The sequence below is a fragment of the Malurus melanocephalus genome, unplaced genomic scaffold (assembly GCF_030028575.1).
Source record: "Malurus melanocephalus ecotype Western Australia unplaced genomic scaffold, MMel_1.1 scaffold_216, whole genome shotgun sequence".
NCBI lineage: Eukaryota > Metazoa > Chordata > Aves > Passeriformes > Maluridae > Malurus > Malurus melanocephalus.
This window is the reverse complement of record NW_026623448.1, coordinates 1216990-1239308: the sequence shown is the minus strand read 5'-3', so window position 1 is coordinate 1239308 and position 22319 is coordinate 1216990. Positions and strand designations below refer to the sequence as shown.

Sequence of the window (22319 nt, the reverse complement as noted above, 5' to 3'; positions counted from 1 at the left end):
GAATTCTTTTTTAGGAGCTTTAGTACTTGAACATTTGTTAAATTCCATTCCTCTAAATTTTGGTTGCAGCCCAACCTAGGCTACCTCAGAATAGTATTTGTAAAACCCTATCAAATAATTCAAAGAATTACTTTTTCCCCTAAACAGCTATTCAAGTGCTGATTCAGGGAGTATAGTGCAGTCTGAATTTTAATCTGTTTCAAACAAAACCAAGTCTCTTCCTAATTTGAAATCTGAATAGCTAAATTCCATATTTTTCTAAATTGAAATGTCACAGAGTTTTTGAAATCCATCTGCAAGAAAAGGAAATATTTTAACAAAACATCTGCATTGTTCTGAACATCAGCCATGTCAGAGTTAAGTAAAAATCTTTTCACCTAGCTTCTGATTTTCCTTCTTTAAAGTTTACCATGCAAGCAACACGCTATGGTCACAAACACATACGTGTGGGAAGTGTTTTGTCCATTTTTTCATAAGMAGAAATATTAATATAATAGTAGAAATGTACTCCAATTATATTTATGCTTTTAGTGAAATGAAACAAAAGGTTCTGGCAGCTGTTTCAGAAAATTTTAATTTGCTCTGCTTTAGCTTTTGAGATTTCATGGCTGCTTTCTTGGTACAACTGTTATGTTAAAGAGTGTGCCTACAGATTAACTTTGCATTAGTTCAGGAAGGAGACCTCTCTGGTAATCAAGTTTTCCTTATATGTAGAATTTAATGCAATATGTTATATGTAGTATATGTATTTTCCTTATATGTAGGATTGAATCCCATGGATATTGGAGGAAATGAAGAATTTACCGTTAGTTGTATCTATAGATTTCAGCTTTGGTCTACCTTTCCACTTTTATTCTCTTAAAATTGCCTCAGAAAACAGCAATAGGAAGAGATAGACAGACAACTTTTCCTGCAAATCAGCAATCCAGAAGACTARTGGGGGAGAACATGAGTCTTTCCTTCCAGGTACTCTGGATAAATTGGGCCACCTAGAGGTAACAACAAACGTCTATACATCAGGGCAGCCCAAGAGCCACAGCCCTACTTGTGCATCGTTGCTGGCACAACACCACATTTCCTGGGCTGTAGTCCTCCGTCCTTTTGTGGTAAAGTCCTGCCTTGTGCAATGGCTGTGCATGGTTTCAGCATCTCTCTTTCTCTCTGTGGCCCCTCCGTAGGGTCTAAATTAATTTAAATCCCTTTTGGGAGTAGTACAAGCACCAGATGTCTCGTAGTGACACAGGATGGCCTTTTCAAAACAAGCCAGCATTTATTACACAACCGGAATGTCAAATGTTATGGTCTTTAGGTTATAATAGAGGAGGAAAGCTCCGTGCATGTCCATGCTGGCAGCATTGCATATCCCCCTGCTTTGCAAAGGATTTCATTTCTTGCACTCACTCGGCTCCTCGTTCATACAGCTTGCATATGTTTCTGGCCTTAATGTTTCCTGCATGTCAGGCTCAGGTAGGAGTGGGAGAAATCCCTCCAAGTGCCATAGCAGTGGCAGGAGCAGTTACCCTGAGGATGTAGGAAAGGTTCAAAGCTACACACATTATCATGGGACTGACAAATCACCTTGTCAGCACTYTGCAGTAATTCTTCATGAGTATATTTGTACCTTGGGAGAAACATTTTTCAGGTAGCGTGGTCTTTGCTGTCAGAGTTTGCTGCAAATATTCMAATTCAGATTATTTGTTGTATAAGGGCTGAGAGACTTCTATATGAAAAGGGATTTTTTTAATAGGCTGTTAATTTTGTTCAGATTCACGATGCAAGGGGAAAACAATTTATCRTGGATCCATTTTTCTAGTTAAACCAAAGCTTCCTTTGAAACTAGCCTTCATTCTAGTCTTCCACTCTGTATTTTCTCCCAGTTTTGCAAATTTCCTTGGCTTTAGGTTTTGTAGTTTAAAAAAAGGATCCTGAATTTGCAGTCTTAATTCACAAAGCAGAGAAAAGCTGTTCTTGTAGCACTTGTTGATTGTATATGCATCTGTGTAAGGATATTCAGAAAGGCAAAGGTGTTCCCTCATAGTTTTTTAATCTGTATTTCTTTGGTTCTGGGCAAATCACTGACAGTGATGTGTATGAATGTGAAAGATTCTCACAATCAAAGTTTATGAGGCTAGAATTTATCTGGTGGTATACTAAACTGACCTGCAAATTGGACTTTGGAAGTGCTTTCATTTTGAATTATCAGTGATCACTGAAATCTCAGTTCTCTTACACTTAAATATATTTTTGCATTACAGTTAGGTCTGTTCAAAACAAAGTATTTGTTGATCTGGTCAAAGCTGTAAATGAATTTGGGATTAAAAAAAATTCTGTTCAAGTGATTTTATCCATTCATTTTAAAAGGAGCAGATGTTTTTTATCTTAATGTTTGCWCCATATTTTCTAGGACGTGATTTATTGCAAGAAACTATTTAAGCTGACTTTTTTAGTTAACTAAATATTGGTACCATATGTGAATGCTAGCACATCATAATTAATTGCAAATGGTGACCCTTTTGTTGACCTTAATTTTCCAGCATGCATACACATAATTGAATCAAACTGTTCCAGCAAGTAGCAATAAATAAATATGACCAGCTAAAATACTTACTTCCAATACTAACGTATGATAGTACTACTTTCTTTTTGTTTTGTTTTAATTGARGATTAGACTGGTTTGAATTACCTTCTAGAATTCAGGATATCAAATAAGGGCAAAAAGAGGGAGTTCAGCAAATCACACCCTTTGCTTTCAGAAAAGTAAAATTCATATGCACTAGACAAGCATAAACCTGGGACTGATAAAAGTTTAGCTRTCTCTCTGACATTTATAAACCCATTAAGAATCCATTCATGTTGTAAAGGTTTAGTATGTAGTAATGTTTTAACCATTTAGACAACATTTAGGACTGGTTTTTTATTGAGGGTTTTTGAAAAATCTCTAAAATTGATTATTAGTTACAGAATTCTGTGATAATCATGCATATTCTGTATTCTTACACTTAATATGGCTAATTTTAGGTCATTTGAAATCAAATATAGTTTTATTAAGTAAGGCCTGAGGCTTGGGAAATTATTCAGGCTCCCAACTCCTGCCAGCCACATGGCCTGCCCTGGAAGTCTGTAGAGCTCTAGAAGCTTAAATGACTTTGTGAATTGAGCCGGATGTGCCTGTGACACAAAACTCCTTCCAAAACTATATTTGACTGCAAATTAAACAAGGGACTAASGTGAAAAGCAGTTTGCAGTAGATTTTTATATGATGCAGTCAATTCCTTACAGTAATAGCTCCTCCCTCTTACAGTAATTGAGGTTTTGCTGGCTGTCATGATGAAGGAGAATTTCCAGCTTGTGTAATGTAATGCAGGCACATCTCCATTGCAGTGGGCAGCATATTGATATGGGTACTTGAATGATCCATGGATGTTGTTCCTGACTGTTGAAATGATTACCTTGCCTTGTGGTTTAGTGTGGTAGGAGTTGGGGTCTGGAGSTTTTTATCTGCTGATGCTACAGGTTTGTTTTGTCCTTTCAGTTATGAAATAAAAGCCACTAAGGACCAGGARCGGTACAACAGAGATGTCAAGAAAGCCAATGCACAGCCACTGCACCGAYCCGCAAAGGAGGCAGAAAAACACAAACCCAAGCTAAAGAGTTCTGCATCTGACCAGCAGAAGCTTGACAAGATGTTCCATGACCAGACTCAAAAGAAGGGGAAACTGGAACAGCCTCTGAAAATTGTGACAGTGCCTTTTTCTCTGAGTTCCTGCACACGTCACTTTCAGAGACRAGAGAAAAAGGCTTCAGATGAACACGAGCTTTTCCTGATCCGTCGTCAGAGTTTTCCTGATGTCTGGATGCTTGCTACTGAAAAAAATGTAAAGTTGCTGAATCCATATAGAGTGGAAGAGGCCCTGTTATGTAAGAGATTACTAATGAACCACAAGCTTCCAGTACAGAAACTGGAYAATCCAATCGTGTTAACGGACAGGTATAGTACTATTGAGCAAAAATRTCTATGTTCCTTGAASTGTTTGATAATTAATTATAGTAAACTCTGGCAAAGCCCTCTTTGCTAATGCTGTGATTATTTGTGCACTCACTTGTTAAAACAGATTTTTGGYTTTTATACTTTTTATCTTGAAGTAATGAGCACGCTTAGTCTTACTGTAGTTGAAATAAGTATGATTTTTGACCAGTTTCATTGGTAGCACAGCAAATACAGATTTCCTCCCCMAAAGAAAATTAAATGCTCCACATTTTCACAACTTTCCTGTAGCTGACTTTCTCCCAAGGATTAGGAAGTGGTGGATAAAATTATTGTTACTATATGCCTAAACTTGGTCACTCACTAAGATAAGTGAATAGTTCTCATTTTGTTTCTTTAAACAGAGTTCTTTTTCAAAATATTTTTTAAAATCTTAATCACTCCTTATCACTTGCTACCTTTTTCTGTGGTTTTTGCACAGTTTTAATTTTCACATAAAGCATGTTAGTTTTTAACAGTTTGAGGATTTTTTTTTCCAGTCTTATTGGTGGATCTCAGTATATGGCTGCTCTTTGTAAAATGCAGAAGGATTACCAGAGTTTCCGTGGATCRGGTTATTTGTCAGATCCAAGGCTTGTAGCAAATGGATTCCAGATAAAAGTGATAGAAGGTATGTCTCTATTGGTTGCATTTGAGCTTGTTTCTTATGATTTAATGATTTAAATTATTGGTAATGTGAATCATGTTACTCTACATGATACTGTCTTTTAAAGCACTAGCATCCTGCTTTCCTTAACACTGAGATTTTATTCCTCGGCAAAGAGTGTAATCTRCACAGAACATTGAGTAATGGAAACTGATGACTAAACAGAGAAMTTGAATAATATTTCAAAGAATGTTCTGAAATCCATGTTTTCCCCACTTCCTTCTTGTTTTCTCAAAATGCTCAGTGCCCATATCCTTAATTGCCATTCTGGTAAGAATTCCTTAGTCTGGGCACCTTYTTTTATGGTATACTTGCAGAAGCTTCTGCAAGTATGTGCTTTACTGACTGCTCCTGTACTGCCAAGAGTTGAGGAGGTTCAGTGAGGACCTGCATCTGGTTGATGTGGTACTTTCCTATCRAAACTGTAACAGAGAGCCCAAAGGGGCCTACCAAGAGATGGTGGCAGGATCACCACACCTTTTCTCAGAGTTTGAGCTGAATTTATTTTTGAGGGAGCATGCTTTTCAGTGCCTCTTTGTTGATCACAGAATAAATTCATTTCATATGTGATTCTTTCACCTTACCAAGAGAGCTCAAATGTTCATGCATCTTTCTGAAGAATTATTTCCAGGGATGCTGTTRGAAACACAGGGGCAGTGCACCCAGTGTTGGTTCTGCAGATCAYGAATTCTATATCAGAATTCCAAGAAAAGCAAGCGTCTTTGGGGGTAGCACCTAGTTGACAGCTCAGGGAAAAGATTGGCCATAAGAGCTGTTAGAAATGCTATAGCTTCATGTGTTACAGATCCCCACATATGTACAGTGATGACAGATGTACTGTAACATATGGGATCTTTTAAGGGTAGGTACAAAAAAGGGATGTAGCCCAACTCCTTCACTCTGAGGCTGAGCTTTTGGGAAGAATAGAGCCAAAACTGTTTCCCTTACGCACAGCAAAAACAAGGAAGCTTCCTTCTGACTGACTGAATCTCTACATAAATAASAACACCTTTGTAGAAGAGGTGTTCGTGGTAATAATCATGGAGTGAATGATTAGGGAAATAAAGCACGGACTGTAAGAGGCAGCTCTTACATGGTTTATTCAGACTAGCAAAGCAAAAGCTGAGGTGGTCTATCATATGTCCTTTGACAAACACGGGAGAGAGGGACTGTGGCTTAGCATTTTTGCTCACAAACTTTTTTTTTTAGCCTCCTGATATTCTAAGTTTGCTCAAACTCTAGTTAGTGTAACTAGATRTGAATAAATTGAATGTGAAAATCTRAAGACAATTTCTTTTTCKTCCTGGGTGAAGAGTTTAATTTCTAGTTTATTTCTAGGCAACAGTGGAGAGTTGTTGACCAGTCTTGTGGTATTGCAGCTGTGTCATGGTTTAACCCCAGCCAGCAGCTCAGCCCCACATAGCCACTCATTCACACCCCCCTGAGCAGGATGGGGGAGAGAACTGGAAGGGTAAAAGTGAGAAAACTTGTGGGTTGAAATATAAATACAGTTTAACAGGTAAAGCAGGAGTTGTGTATAGAAATAAAATAAAAAAAAAGGAATCAAGTTACTGCTTCCCATGGGCAGGCAGGTGTTCAGCCATCCCCAGAAAAACTGGGCTCCATCATGTGTAATGGTGATTTGGGAGGACAAACATCATCACGTGAATGCTTCCCATTCCTCCTTCTTCCCCCAGCTCCATGTGCTGAGCTTGCTGCCACATGGTCTGGAATACCCCTTTGGTCAGTTAGGGGCAGCTGTCCAGCTGTGTCCCCTCCCAACWCYTTGTGCACCCCCAGCCCCCTCAMTGCTGGGGTGAGGAGCAGAAAGGATCTTGGTGCTGTGTGAGCTCTGCTCAGCTGTAACAAAAACATCCCYRTATKACCAGCACTGTTCYCTGCACAGATCTAAAACAGCTCCATACTAGCTATTGTGAACAAAATTGGCTGTCTTGGCCAAAACCAAATGGGAAACTGCTTTTAAGACAGCTTGGTTAGTTTAAGAGCAGCATTGCACACTATAGCAAAGGACTTGACACCATAACTGGGACGTAGTCTTCCAATGCTGTGTTCCTAAGGTGTAAATTGAAGGACATGAGGCCTTGTGAAAAAACTGTTTTTGTGTGGTTACAGTTAGTGAAAGTAAAAGTGCTTTGCATGCACTGTGGAGGTTGATGATCCATGGTCATGCACTTGATCACTACCATAGGGATAGCCCATGAAGAATGGGAATCTAATTCAGTTCTTTGTCCCAGTCTTCTGTTTTAACCACTTGAATGAAAAGTTAATAATATCTGAGTCTTGTCAGTCATGTTTATAAGCTTCTGCTGATGACATTATAACAGTTACAGTCTCTTTTATTAAAAGATTATMCCATTGCAGATGAAGGTAGAAATACAGCAAACAAACGGAATTTCTCCCAGCTTTTTCTTTCCAGCTGACCAGAGGATTTTTACTTAATACTTCATCAGTCCCTCATTTTTTTCTTAMACTTGTCCCTGAAATACACTATCTTCTACAAATACTTAATAGAGCTGATTTTTGGAAACACATGTATTAATTGTCAACACTCAAAGGACTTCTGTGTCCATCTCTGGGAATTTCATTATGCAATTTAAGCTTCTTTAACCCATAAATTCTTGTCTAATCATTACAGAAAGTGGTCTGGAGACCAGGAGTGATTTATCCCACTTAGACTTGAGTATTCTGTAGATTTTCTCAACTCTGAGAGAACCGGTTTGTTTCATAAAATATTTTTCAGTATCCTCATAGAGGCATTAATTTTTTTTACTGTCTGAGTTCAATGTCTGTTTTTGTGGGTTTTTTTGAAAGAGAGGCATTCAGATGCTAGAACTAGAATTTGCTTCAGAAAGCTTTTGTTTCTTCATGATGTATTGTTATTTTTTTGGGCCAGAGATTCTTGTTTTGCGTGGTGGTTGAGAAGGTCACAACTTGCTGTGGGGAGGTCCCAGAATGGAAACGTGCACTTAACCCATGGTAACTGAGGGTTTCTCCTCAGTAGCACCCATAGGAGCACACCAGAATCCCATTCTCTGTGAACACAACCTTGGTAACTTGTTTTTTCCCAACTTTTTTGAGTAAATGGATCAGTCCTAGTATTTCTTAGCGGAACTGAATTATCAGCTCTTTCTCTGCGTCAGGGTCCACTGTACATATTTGAAGGTCTATATTTTCTTTTGGGACTTCAGCCSTGATATGGTCATATTAGATGTTCCCTTCTGACTGCTGATTGATTTCTCATTAATAGCTGCTTATTAGCACTTAATAGTGTGCATGGCTTCCTTTTTCATCCTGAGTGAAGAGCTTTATTTTCTGTAATAGAAAGTTTAYTTTTTCTGACAGAGACATCCTCTTACATCACAAGCAAATTTGTTGATTGATTGATTGATTGATAGATTGATTTCTTAAGGTTTGAATTTCAACATGCCAGTGGTATTTCGGGTGATTTCTTCTTGCAAAATAACAAGCCTTTCTGTTGATCTGTGTTAYTAAGACTGTGATGCCATCACTAGCTCTAAGATACCTCCCAAAACAAGAAAAAAGAAAACTTAGCTGCTCCAATTCAAACGTTTGGCAGTTTTAATCATAGAAAAAGCTTTCTTTGAGCCATGGTGGTCTCTGAAGAGACCTGTCAGTCTCATAGGTTTCACTGATWATTTGTTTAAATCTCTACAGATATTCTGCTGCCAGAAAATAAGAGAAGGACGCAGAGTATTGCTGACCATATATTAATTCTCATAAGACTCAAATACTAATGTGGAACACTGGACTTGTTGCCCTTGGTATTGTGCACCCCACTAGGAAAGTTTCTTAAATGACTATAATGATTTAAATTTACGTATAAGACCATGGATCTCTTCCTTACTTCCTTGTGATGYTGGGGTGATTACAGAGCTGACTATTTTATTTATTTAAAAAAGCCTCGAGTAGCTTCCCTAATTTGGAAGGTGACYGGTATAATTACTGTGTTGTATTGGGCTTGCATCTCAACTCATCTTCTTAAAAAATGCATCTTGGCAGTTCAAAATCTTACTTTCTGGCAACTTACGGCACAGAGGGRCTTTTCATGAAGATTATGGTTTCTTACTTGAAAAAAAACCCACCCATGAAGTACTAATTTTTCCTTATTTAGTTGACATGTTAGGGGCAGTGTCATTCATAAGAAAAAATGAGTAATTAATTAATCTTGCATTAATCTTGAGATTAATACTCAGAAATTGAATCTTACTCCCTCCCAGTGCTTTTTGAATTCATAGATACACAACTAGGTTCTTTAATGGCCAGCACCTTTTAGCTAGTGGGATGGTTCTGAGCTTTATTTATTCTCATCATTTACCAGAAGTCTTTCTCACAGGTCTTGCTCTGAACCCCACAGCACCACGTGGCACCAGACACACTCCTAGTAGGTTGCTGAAAGGTCTGATTATCTGTTTTCCTTCTGACAAAGAACTCAGTTCCAAACAGAGTTTTGTTCCTGTTCTGCTATTTTGGTGGGAAAACTGCTTAAACTTCTGTATTTTCACWAATGCACCTTTGGATTTTTATTTTCACAAGAATGTGGGAGTTGCAGGCCTTACTTGCCTGTTGTTTCATTTGAGGATAAGTCTGCCTTTTGAATGTGTTCTTACTAGAAGATGGAAGGGTAATCTACCTTTACTCTCTTCAGAGACTCTACATAATTGCAGCCAAAATTGTTCCAAGTATCCCAGATTTTGGAAGTGCCCTGTCTGCTTCATGTTTTTGGTAGACCAGGATTTTTGTATTGTTTCCCTGTTTCTCTTCATATTAATTGCTCACCAGTCTAAGAAGTTTTCAACTAGATTTTTCTCTGGATAGCTGACAGTGAAAAACATGTTATGAAAYAGCCAAGAAAACACTTCTTGCTGTCAGTATGTCATTTAGGCAAAATCAATGGTTTCTTTGTGGAATGTGCCAGTTGTTGTAATTTGCAAAGCTGTGACGCTGAGCTCCAGTCTGTCTTCCACTGCCTTCCCACCCCCTCCTGTTCTGGCCTTACTGAGGCTCCAAGTGATGCTACCTTTGGGACAGCAGTCTGTTTGCTTTTACTTARTAAAGCAAATTACTTAATACTCAGTGTTCTGGGATCTGCCAGGCATTTGTTTGCTCACAGTGACCCCTACATGCAGGGAACATTTCAAGAAATAATTACTTTCTGTCCAGTTCTTCTTGAGGTGTGTTTGTTATATGTGCCTTCATTGCACATCTGTCTGTTTGCTTTTGGGAAAAGCCTTGAGAGAGATAGGAATTCTTGGCTGGAGAGGAGCTGAGACCAAAAAAACACACCTTACCTGAGATTCTATCAATAGTGGTTCTTGGGACATGCTCCAAAACAGTCTTTTAGGGTAGAATTGTCTGCCTGATAGAATATGTGTAGTGAACATGAGTATGTACAAAGAATGTGCTTATAGGGCCTCAAAGAGCTGTAATAGGGAAATAACCCATTGATAATATAAACTGCCTCAGCTCTTTTAACCCACCAGTGGAAAATCATGCTGCAATTTAATTTCAGTTTGATTTTGACCATAGACTGGGAGATAGACAGTGTTACAGTGTCACCTAATCTAGGTGGCAGCTGGAAGTGAAGASTTTTTCCTGGCCATCAAGAAGGAATTATCCAGATATGGCTGTAAATGCTTTGTTTGGAAAGAGAGGGGGAAATTTGAAGCAATGAGAAATCCACATTTTTACTCATTTGAAAGCTAGTTTATTTGTTCATGGAAATACTTTCCTTGGAAGTTGCAAAGTATTTAATAGAAACTACCATGGCAACTGCTTGAGGACTGCTGTTTGAATACTCAAAAATCTTAATATATATTTTGTCAAAAATTTACAAGTACACTGAGGCTTGGACATCTGCTTATATCATCAAGTGTTGCCAATATCAGAGCTTCTGCAAGGACTTGCAGATAAGTACATGTTAATCATGCAATTGGGCTACTTTGCAGTTTAAATAATGTTAGCAGAAAAAGAGAATGGCAMACAAACAAAAACACCAAAGAAATAAACTTCCCTTAGCTAGGGTTTGTATTGTTTGTTCTTACATTTAAATCTTTCAAGCCCACTTTAGCTTTCAGATTAAAGAGGAAAATGGTGAAATCAAATCTGGCTGTCAAAATCTGCAGATGGAACAATGGCTAAGAGTACATGAGGAAATGTTTTGCAAATCCAGAGCCTCACTATCATTAAATTTTAAAGGGAAGAACTGGAAATGCAAGTTTTTAAACTGAATATCTAAATACCTGACACTTAAAAAAATTGTCCTGACTTTGATGGCATATAAAGGGGCAATTAAGGAAAGGTTTTCAAATCTACTAAGTTTTAATTACGGAGAGAAAGCAGCATAATCAAATGGTCTGGAATGGTTTCTCAAATCTAATCTGTAATTAAAATCAGAAATGGGACAAAAATGAAGAGAAAAAAGCTGAAGGAGATTTTTAGAAGAGACTTTTATCTTTTCCTTCTGTCACTTACTGACAGGCTTTCCCATGGGGAAATATTAGCATAGTACATCGTCTTTTCTCACCTTTATAACTRGCAAACTTTCATATAATTAAATATTTTGCTTTAAGCTTAATTGGATCACAGGTTTACAGTATTGCGTAAAAATATGTCTCTGCTTGCAGGCCATGATTAGGAAAAGACAGCTTGAAAACAAGGCTGGGTGAAAAATGGAATAAAGTTTCAGATGTGAAGCAGTGTTGAATACATATCTGGAAGAAGGTTATGTGATTTAGAAGGAGGGGGATGGGGGCTTGTTCTCTATATCGAATTCCCACTGGTCAAATTAACTTGTGCCATGAATCTTAAAAAGGCCCAGCAGCATTATTTACCCAGTAACACACCCATAGTCAGGAAGAGTTTCAACCTGGCACAGTTGTCCTGTTCATCTGTGCTCTTGTTTAATGACTGTCAAATTATCGGTGCCTGGACTCAGCTTCATTCTGCTAGCTAATGAAAGTACATTTTGCTGACTTAGGTTGCATATATATTTTCTCTCATTTCTGAAATACTTCACATTGTTGCTTGGATTACGAACAGGAATTATCCCTTGTGACAGTTGTTAGTTTAATCCACCTTGGAACAATCTATTTGTCTCTAGCTCTTTTGACTTTACAAAAACSATTTGTGAGTCAGGCTGAAGGTAATTCATCCTACCTGGAGCCATTACATGAGAGTGGATTTAYTTTCATTATTAATTAAAGTTTTCCATGCTGTCTTTGTGAAACTTTTAACTTGTTAGACTTGTAGTGAAGGAAAAGGGAGGGTAGCTGTGCAGGTTGGGTTGAGGTTTCTGTGCACTCAACATGAATGAGAAGATAGTCTGAAGGACTAAAGGAGAAYGTGTGAGCCTGAGAACATCCTTCTGACTGGGAGTGGCAGAAACGTTACTGTATGGGAACAACTTAAATCAATTTTTTTCAYGTGATGTGAATAAGAAGGGAAATCATGTAGACCTCAAAGCTTGAATAGATACTCTGTTAGAAAGGCTGTTTAATTCTTTTATTCATCATTCCTACTCAGCGTGGTATCTGCTCTAGCAGTGATACCATATGAATGATAAATCAGTCACAGAGATTCTAATTTTATTGGCTTGAGGTTTTTCCTCAGATGTGGTAGGAGGGRAAAACTGCTTTTTATTTCAGCGGAATCTAATTTATTATTATAACATTTGGACTCCACAGATGTTTAAACCAATTACATAGGAAATAGTGCCAACACTGTTTTAAWTTTTTTCAAACTGAATTGTGTTTTATTGCTAGCTTCTACTTTAATTAAACATACATAAAATTAAAGTCACAGAAGCTTTAATTAAGCAGTGCTCAAGACTGGGAATGCTGCAAATGTTTTAAGCATTAAACAGTGCCAGCTAGGATTTGGATTAATGTAAGCTGAGACATTTGTGGTGTGAATAAACACGCATCATCATAATGAAACATTGTGCAAATAAATGCTTTTCATTCCAAGGGAGGAACGAAAAAGTTTCTTAATTGTATTGGRCTAAATTACTAAGTGACTTTGAATCAGTTTAATTTTCTGTGAATTACTACAGAATAGAARTTAAAGCAGAGCATGAATTACTGTTTTGTTTTTGTATTTTCAGGTGTTTCGGCTGCAGAAAGTCATCTGGAAATAGAAGGGATGGCAAATTGTCTGCCATATTATGGAATTTCTGATTTGAAAGAAATTCTGAATGCAGTAGTTAACAGAAATGCAAAAGAAGTATATGAATGTAGGCCTCTCAAAGTGATAAATTACTTGGAGGTGAGACARAAGCTTTCTTTTAAGTATTAGCCAGCTAAACTTGTAATAATTCCTTAAATAGCTTGAAAATCTTTCTTCAGCTTTCTGTTTTAATGAATGCCACTGTGTTCTAAACAGAAGTTTCTTTTGAAAAGGAGAATATCTATCTTCTCTGAGTTGTGTATTCCTTACCAAAAYAGTTCCATCAGATATACCCAAAAGCAGTCACCCAGTGTGATAGAGCAGATGCCAAAAGCTGATGTTCACRAAGTATTTCTCTCTGTACAGGCACYTTTCAGACTAGAATGACATTTCTCCATGTTAGAATATAGAACTGCCACAGAATGGCAGTGATTTGTGTTAATATTTTATATTCAAATAAATAAATGGTTCATCCAGAAACAATAATGGCAATGAAGTGTCTAAGACAACTGATAGACGTGGTACTAGTTAAAGCTGGAGTAACCAATAATAGTAGTTATCAATCACTTCTTGTCTAGCTGTTTCACTAAGACTCTTCAATACCAATTCCTAAGATCTCTCTTCAGAAAGGTTACCAAATATATGTAAAGCCTTTCTTTACTTAAACATTTATAACATGCCGAGTTAATCGGGTTATTTCAAAATGGGACCAGGCACATATTTACACAGAATGTATGTTTTATTTTTTAARCGTTTATTATCCAAATTTTTCCCTGTCTTTTGGGGGCAGTAAGCTGCTTTTGCAGCAAGTTGTTCTGTTATGTACTACTGAGCCACTCTCATGCACTCATGGAACAAACTTAAAGAATCGATAAGCTCACTGTTGAGACAGGGATGGTTTGTAAAAAAACGCAAACAGCTATTAAAGCTGTTATTCATAAATAAACACTGAATTTTTTGACCACTCTGGGAGGTAAACACTGGAAATGCCATTCAGTGTCATGTTCAGAATGACAACTTTTATCATACATTTCGTACCTGAGCAGGTAGCATGACTAGAGCTTTTGCTGTCATTGGATAGATGCAGAAGAAAGAACAGGGTAATGGTTGAAGAAGCAGCCTTTCAGGGTATGAAACAGTCCATAGTGGTAATGAATACATCATTAATCTAGAGTATTTTTCAAACTTTGCTTACTGACTGCTTAAGTTATGATGGTTCTAAAGTTTGTGGTGTGAAATGGTTCTTATGAGCTGGTAAACATCTGATGCTGGTGGCAACAGGGAATAAGAGCTTCAGAAACACAAAGCATCTTGCAAAAGTAGGCTAAAAGTGCAGACATGACCAGGGGGCTGACTGTGCCTGCCTTCCTTGTAGAAATGTCATGAACTGATCAGTAAGATATGTTTAGAGTTACATTTAGATTTCTGGAATTTGGAATATTCCAGAAAAGAATGCCATTTAAACAGTGAGTGCTTAATTCCTGCTTTCTGGTAGCCCCAGGCTACTGTGCTAAAAAGTGGTGCTTTAAAACTACTGGGCTTTTAGTTTTGTTTTTCCTTTCCACAGGGAGAAGCAGTACGTTTAGCTCGGCAGCTGCCCTTRCATTTGTCAAAAGAAGATGTACAAAACACAATTTACAGGATGAAGCAACAGCTTGGAAAGGAAAATAAAGGCTGCGTTCATGGTCGTCCTTTTTTTCATCACTTAACAGATATTCCAGAAGTTGACAAGMACAACTCCATGGAAATTATTCAGTAAATGGAACATTTTGTTTGGGGTCATACTTCTGTTGCTTAATTTTGATCACTACGTTGTAATTTCAGTATGTTTTGTGCAAAGCTTTTGTATAATGACTTTTCATTGTTATATGTTCCCCTTTGAAAGACTTTATTTAAATAAAATTGCCACTTGAAATCTGGGAATAAATACTGTTCACCACTATTTTTTTAAGGAGTTTATTAAAGAAATGTTCTCAACTGGTTTCATCCTTCTCTTATTGCTGCAGGTTTAAGAAATACCAATGTATCAGAATTTTTAGATGTGAAGTGGTTAGAAGTTGCTTTCAACAGAGCATGACAAAGTTTGCTATRCTAAGGACATCAGATTTAACTTTCAGAGGAATTCCAGATAGCTGTAAGTATTTAAATATGGCATTGTCATAGGCAGTTATTGTAGTTACATTTCTATGGTGTTGTATTTCTATTTGGAAATCCTTAGCTCATGTAAAAGGGTGCTGACAGCCCTAGTGCCCAGTCTGCAAAAATTCTGCACTTAACAGAAGTGTGGTTCTTGAAAGTATAGTACACTTTAAAAACTTTTGATCGACAAAAACTGTCCAGTTACTTGAAAGCAGAAAGGATCTGAGTCACAGGAGCACAGGTTAGCACTGAAATCAGATGCCCATGGATGTTTATTGGTGCAGTGCTATACAAAAACTGTTTGGGGGTGGCAAACATAAACTGTCCTCCCTCAGGGAGAATGTGGCATAACTAGGGCATAGTCTGCTATATAGAGAGCTACTGATTTTGGTAAACTGGTTCATTCTCTTTCTACCAGAACACAATGTTTACTCCTCTATTTCAAGTARTGCCCTACTTCTGTAAACCTACCCCCTTAGGCCTTCTGTGCATAGCAGATGCCCTGTCTCTGGAAGAGTGTGTTTTAAAAGTTTCAAGACAACTTACCTGAAAATTCCTGTCATCCCCAGCTATTGTATGCAAATATTGGCACTATGAAAACGTGGTGGCAGGACGTAGCTTTGTCGTGCTGTGGCTCCTGGGGAAATGGTTGAAGATTGCTGAAAGGCCCAGGTACAAGCTAGTTTGTGGACAGACTTGGACCAGACAAGTAAATGTAGAGTTTGAATATGTAAACCACTGATGGTGAACTGGTGAACTAATTTAAGAATTTAAGACATCACAACCATATATCACAACATGTAAATTCTAACCTGAAAGGCAATGGTTATCTTTCTGCCAGAGCCTGTTGCAGTAGGACAAGAGGTACTGGTTTTAAACTGAAGGCACCAATTTAGTTTAGATATAAGAAGTTTTTTACAATTAGGGTGGTAAAACATTAGAACAGGTTACCCAGAGAGGTAGTAGATGCCCCATCTGTGGAAATATTCAAGGTCAGGTTGGATRGGGCTCTAGGCAATTTGATCTAGTTGAAGATGTCCCTGCTCACAGCAGGGGAGTTGCAGTAGGTGACCTTTAAAAGGTCCAACTTAAACTATTCTGCAATTCTATGAATATTTCTTTAAGCCGTTAAAGTAAGTTTATCCTTTTCATAAAGAGCAAGGATGATCAGAAGGAACGAGCAGGATATCTTTTCAAGCTTAATGGTAAGCAAGGCACAGAATGAGAATGTCACTTGCAAACTGGACACTTGTTGGCTGTAAATGTCACTCAGTGCAGAAGATGTGAATTTTTAGAATCGAAGTGAGAAGGTGGATGGAGATAGAGGAAGGAGACATGACACTTGGCTCTGATGGGGAAACAGGATCCCAGCCTCACATTGGGTGCAGAAGGTTATCGTTTGTTATTTTTGTTCTTGTTGGAATACAAACTGTGAGAGTTTAGAGAGTAGCCATTACAGTAAGAAAARCCAAAAGCAAGCTGCAAAATGGAAATTTATGTCCTAAGTTTGTTGGAAATACTTAAATAACTTTGAACTTAAATATACGTGTGCACCACTTTTATTCAGTTTGGAGTATAATATATAATATTTCATGGGATTAATAATTGCTGATTCTTTTCCAAAARGTAAGGTAACTGTCTCCTGATTATGCTGAAGCTAGTGTTAATATCTTGGATAAGCATTTGAGTCTACATTAAGAGAACAAGTTGTTTTAATAGGTATTCAGGCCCTAGCTTGAGGACAGAACGTGATTAGCAAATGGTATTCACAGGTGCCAGGGTGGGTTTAGTTGCTATGGAAGCAAATTAGCATCAGGATTTTCAGTGGGTGCAGGTGCACCAGGTTAGGCAACTGGGAGATGGCTCTTCCCTCCTTTCCTAGCTGTGTTTGCTGACCCTACACCTTGGAGAGCTGCTGTGGATTTCTTCCTTAGGTAGGTCTACATAGAGTTTGTTTTCTGTCTCTGTGGGGTACTGGAGGATTGTTGCATGGCTGGGTGCCAGCACTCMGTGCTGTGGCACGGCTTTGGAGCTGTAAGTCTGGGTGTGTCCCCAGCACAGTACTAGTGCTTGGGAGTGAAAGGTGCAATTGTGAGTTACACTGCTGCTCTGCTGATGGGAGATGGCTTTAGATAGGACACAGTGGATCTCTCTCCATGCTTTATCCAGTGTGGAMAAAAAGAATTGTTATTTATTGTTGCTAGAGAGGTTCTCACCGATGCCCCTAGCGATGCATGATTTTGTGTTCCTTGTTTAAGCAACAGAAGTACCCCAGTTCTAGGGTTATAAACCTAAAGGAAGTTCAGTGGAGGAGTGCTTGGTGTTGCAGTTCTGGAGAAGGAGGTCACAGCAGCTTCCTGCCATTGCATCGGCATGGGATCCCACTGCTCGGGTGTTTGGCTGCACGGTGAACCCCACAGGGCTCTGGGGAAGCACACAAAGGCTGCCTGTCCCGTGGTCCCCAGCTGTGCGAGTTGTTCGCTTGAAAGGAGAAGAAAACCTGAAACGTGCAGTGCTGAGTGGACTTGGATATTGTTGTACTTGGCCTCTTCCCATCGAGGGAGAGGCTGCAGGGCAGGACCGTGTGTCCCAGTGGCGAGGAGTGGCAGCCACCTCCTTGTCCCCACTCTGCACCCACGCAGCTGCTTCACACGAGTGGCCGGGCTGGGCCATTACAGGGACTTCTCGTATTTGCGCTGCCCTCTGCTGGCATTTCGGATTTGTACAATTTGCACTTAGATTGGGGTCTGAGGCTGACMTGGATGAGCATCGTTCCTTGCTTACTTCACGTCCCCAGTAAATCAMAGGTTATTACTTACCTTGCTTCTGATGGTGTGCATGTTTGCTGTCCTAAAATACACCTAGTGCAGGTAGCAGTGTTCCCTGGGGGAGAGTCAGGAGCTTTCCAGACTGTTCTCATAACAAAACTTACAAAGCCTTTTGGTTGTACATAGGCTTTGGTTGTACACAAAATTTGCATTTTTCAGAGGATCGTTTGTATGCTCAGTTGGGGCACCTTTGGTTCCAGTGGTACGTTTGCAGCTCTGGTGTCCCCTTTGCCCAGATTTTGAGCAGTTGCACATTACTTTAATGGGAAACCATTGAATGTCAATTTTCTTTATAAATACAGGAATCATCATTAAAACTTTTTTTCCCTTGCATTTAAATATGGGTATAAACATGAAATGGAGGTAGTACCTTTTACATGTTTCTTTTCTGAATGTAATAGGAATCTTCATTATGAAGTTCCTGTTTCCTCTTAGTTAACCAGTGTGTGTATGAAGGTGTTTGGACTATTTCTCATTTGTTTGGTTTTTTTTTTTCCCTTTATCACGAAGAGGAGCTGTTCATAGAACTATACAAAAAACAGAGGAATGTTTAAGCTTTTTCAGGAGCACCTGGCAATCACTGGATACACTAAAATCTAGATGAAGTAATTTGGGATTTTTTAAAAGGATTCTTGTGTATTTTCATATTCCGATGTGGAATATTTAAAATATGTATCAATGGAATCAATATTACCAAGCCCTTTATTTAGTTATACAAGCAAACATTCCTTAGTCTTAAGGATTTAATTTGTTTTTTTTCTCCCTGCAAATATACTGGTATTGCTTTAATAAAAGTTAGCATCAACAAACAACTTTTTATGTTTTTGAAAATGTAACAATATTCGGTCTTCAGAGTTTTTTTTTATCTTCTGTAAAGCAGGTCAGCTTTTGGGTTTGTAGRGGGSCTTGGTGTCTTTTGTSAAATAAACTTGTAATTCTGAATTTRTTCTTTTGGCTGCAAYATAATATTGAAGGATTCTTGASAATTTTGTTTCTTTTGTACCTAGCATTTAAAAGGATGGGTTAGCAATTATCAGAAGCTGAAGGTACTTCTATTTAATTTTGCAAATGGAAGGCTACCAGAACTTGCTTTTTATTTTTTTCCCTCACTCCCTCTCTCTCTATAAGTATGAAGTATCATATCTGAAATTATGGAGAGTATAAATGTGGAAATGTTAAATCTTTTGTTAATGGCTTCGAATTAAGCACACATTGTTGCAGATGATTTGGAGGACTTATTTAAAGTAAATATACAATTTCAAGCTCAATTATCATTCATAGTTTAACYGAACATAGTGAGATATTCGGTCTGTGAATTTGATACAGTGTTACTTCATAATTATGATGCTTTTTTACAGTAAATTTGATATAGAACAGTTGTTAAAGGAAAGCTGCTGAATAGTGTGACCAACCATTTTATGGGACACATCTGGTGCATTAGTTCAGGATGTGCAGTGCAGGAGAACAGAGCCTTTTGCCCAAAAGGAGAAGGAAGCTAACTCCACATGTATACGTTTTGGGGACATGCAGGGAGGTTAAACAATTATGAGTTAATTGTGTAAGCTAATAGGAGGGGTGTTTGTAATGTCATTTCAGAATAGCTAAGGAGGAAAACGGAGGAGAGTTATGTTTTAAAATCTCAAATGAACGGTTTACACCTGTTAATGGTACATTTAGAGCAGCTGTTTCTTTTATTATCGGTAAACAGATGCAGAAAGTAATGGAATGTTTTAAAGCAATATGTTAATCCTGTCTTCCACTACTGAATATTCTCACAATGTCATGATTAAATATTAACTGTAATGCTGCTGTTATCTGCAATTAAAGAATATTTACTTGTTATTTTAATCACTTTTTATTTGAAGTTGTAAATGTTTATACAGAATTATTGTTGTCTTTCATCAACCCAGCCTAAGTATTTAGGCACACTACTAATTTTATTGATAACTTCATTGGACTGAATTACTCAGTCAAAGTAACCCTGACTTTGGTTTTGCTCAAAGGTTATTTAAAATTTCACCCTGAAATGAAACAAGCTGTATTTATAAAGGCAAAAAAAAAATTGCTCTTGAAGGCCCAGATTAGCACACATTTTATGTGAACTCCRTATGAAGCTGATTATAGGTGAAGCTATCCCAGAGCATACTCAGGTCAAGCACTGCAGTTAGGATAGTACCAATCAGGTGCTACAGGAGAGGGTTTTTTTTTTTTTTTTGTTTGTGTGAAAATACTTTTAGTTCATTTCTTTTCAAATGTGTCGTGCTACCATGATTTTGAAATAAAGAAAAGCTATGAGTCTGACAATCTCTTAGAAATATCTCAAAACTGCAGATAAAATATCATGTACTTAGGAAAAAATTACCAAAACAAATTTTTAAAAGATTTAAAAATTAGTGCCTAARCTGACCTGAAGTTTCCTAGAAACTTGTACTGGCCACTCAGATGGCTCAGARGTGACAGTAAGAGTTCTTCAAGTGGAAAATGTGTGTCTTCATTTTAGAATTGTAGTATGTGTAAGTGTTCTAAAGCATGTAGCATTTCAGTGAAGTAACGTGCGATGGTGGAGCATTACTAACTCACCCTGTAAGAACGGAAGCGCAGAAGATTAATGCTGTATAACTTGTTTGGCAGATTAGTTTTCAGGAAATGCAGAGACCAACGAATATGGCAGCTGCATTATTAAAAATACTGTATTCAAGCCCAGCTCAAATTGTTCATTCATGCATGGAGTAACTCAGCATTAATTGACTCTTTACATTTTTGACATATTTTAGATCACCGATATTTTTTGCTTCAGCACTTGAAATGCCTGATTAATTACTATATTCACGAGGGGCAGGCATTTTGACAGAGGAATGCTTTATAAAACATTTATGTGTGAGTGTTTGCTCATCAGGTCATTGCAGTAATAAAACTGCATTGGTGGAACTAAGATTCTGTCTTAATTCTAATGTTAGGCAGCCTGGTTTTGGAGGATTTCAAGATGTTTAGGTAAAACTACCTAAAATTATACAAARTAATTAAAAGGGAGTGTCTTCCTTTGTTCTTGTTAGCTTTATACTGATTGTGTTAGATAAATGAGAGATGTTTCTGAGGAAAGGTAAGAGAATTTATTTTCTTAAAAAGAAAAGGGGGAAAGTAGGAAGAAACCCTCTCATGTCCATTGAGTAGATTTAAGAGTCCTGTTAGCTCACTTCAAGAGAATGGAAAGGAAAATTATTTTTGAAATAGTTTTAGAAAGGCAAATGGTTCTAGCTTGTGAGGAGCAAATCCAGGTATGATTCTTATCAGACTTTGCCGAAACAGACTACTAGTAAGTAGATTATTTGAAAGGAATGTGGGTCTGATCTTCCCTTAMGAGTTGGAATATTATTTAGTCAGTTAACAATCCTGGTGTTCCCTGACACCTTAGGTGTGTGTAATTTAGAACAGGAACCAATTAATAGTTATTAAGGCAAGTGAAACGGTAGAAAACTGTTCCCTCAYCAGAGGAGTTTGCCCAGTTACTTCTCCCCCAGGAGAGTTACAGAACCTTTTCCTAAAGCTTCACACTGAGCTTCAAAATGCCCTTTTCCAAAACTSCTTGTCCCAGATCCCATTGCCATTTAGGAGAGCCATATCTTTTATGCTTTATTTACTATGACCTTTGAGCAACTAGAAATACTGCCAACTCCTTTAAAAAGTGCAGCTTTTAAATTTCAGTTTTGATCTATGTTTGCAAATATGTAACTGTGATTATGCATCAGCTATAACAGCAATAAAATGGGTACTGACCTTTTACAGTAATGGTATTTTACACTCTTAGTGAGCTTCACTGTTGAATCTGACAATGCTTAATAGTGCATTAGCTACTTGTAGGTTGTGGAAACGGAAGAAACAGCTCAGTCAGCCTTGAGAGGGATGCAGAGTTTACAAGGGGGAGAACCCCAAACGCTGCAATTCAGTTTTAGATTTGTATTCTTACTATGATGAGTGTGAACCTAATGTTTAATGGGTGTGTGCAGTTCATTCTTGCCTGATTGCAAACTTCTTGTGGAGTCCTCTATATAATTTCTTACTTTATGTTAATCCAAGTCATTAGAAGTTAAACATCTTTTCATATTGTTGTGTCCTGCTTCTTCTGAGTTTATTTATGTGCTCTGTAGCAACAAAGTGTTGTGTTAAATCCCTTAATCATAAGTAATGAACATTTTCAAGCACCACTAGATTTATTTTTTATTTTACTTTCTTAAGCCTGTGTGAATGCAGAATTAATAAGACTAAAATCTAGTCTGTCTGTGGAAAGTGATAAATGATAAAATATATGGCAATAACTGTCTTGCCAGTTTTCTTCTGGTTACCAGTCTAAGTCTTTTAACTGTAGCTCAAAAATCTGGAGCAAGTATTTTGGCATAGCAGTTTGTAAGGAAGATTTAATAGCTTGTTATGTCCTATTTCTATAAACAGAAGTCATTTA

At 37.7% G+C, this 22319-nt stretch overlaps 1 protein-coding gene across 1 annotated transcript in view; it reads left to right on the top strand.

Moving 5' to 3' along the window:
• The window catches only part of PMS1 (PMS1 homolog 1, mismatch repair system component), a 43426-nt gene extending 26918 nt beyond the window's left edge, over positions 1-16508 (top strand). Inside the window, exons 10-13 of the mRNA XM_057374123.1 lie at positions 3533-3988; positions 4525-4655; positions 12835-12995; positions 14464-16508. Of these exons, the coding sequence (XP_057230106.1) occupies positions 3533-3988; positions 4525-4655; positions 12835-12995; positions 14464-14655 (940 nt within the window). The 3' untranslated portion in view covers positions 14656-16508. The remainder of the gene's footprint in view (positions 1-3532; positions 3989-4524; positions 4656-12834; positions 12996-14463) is intronic.
• The last annotated feature ends 5811 nt before the right edge of the window (positions 16509-22319 follow it).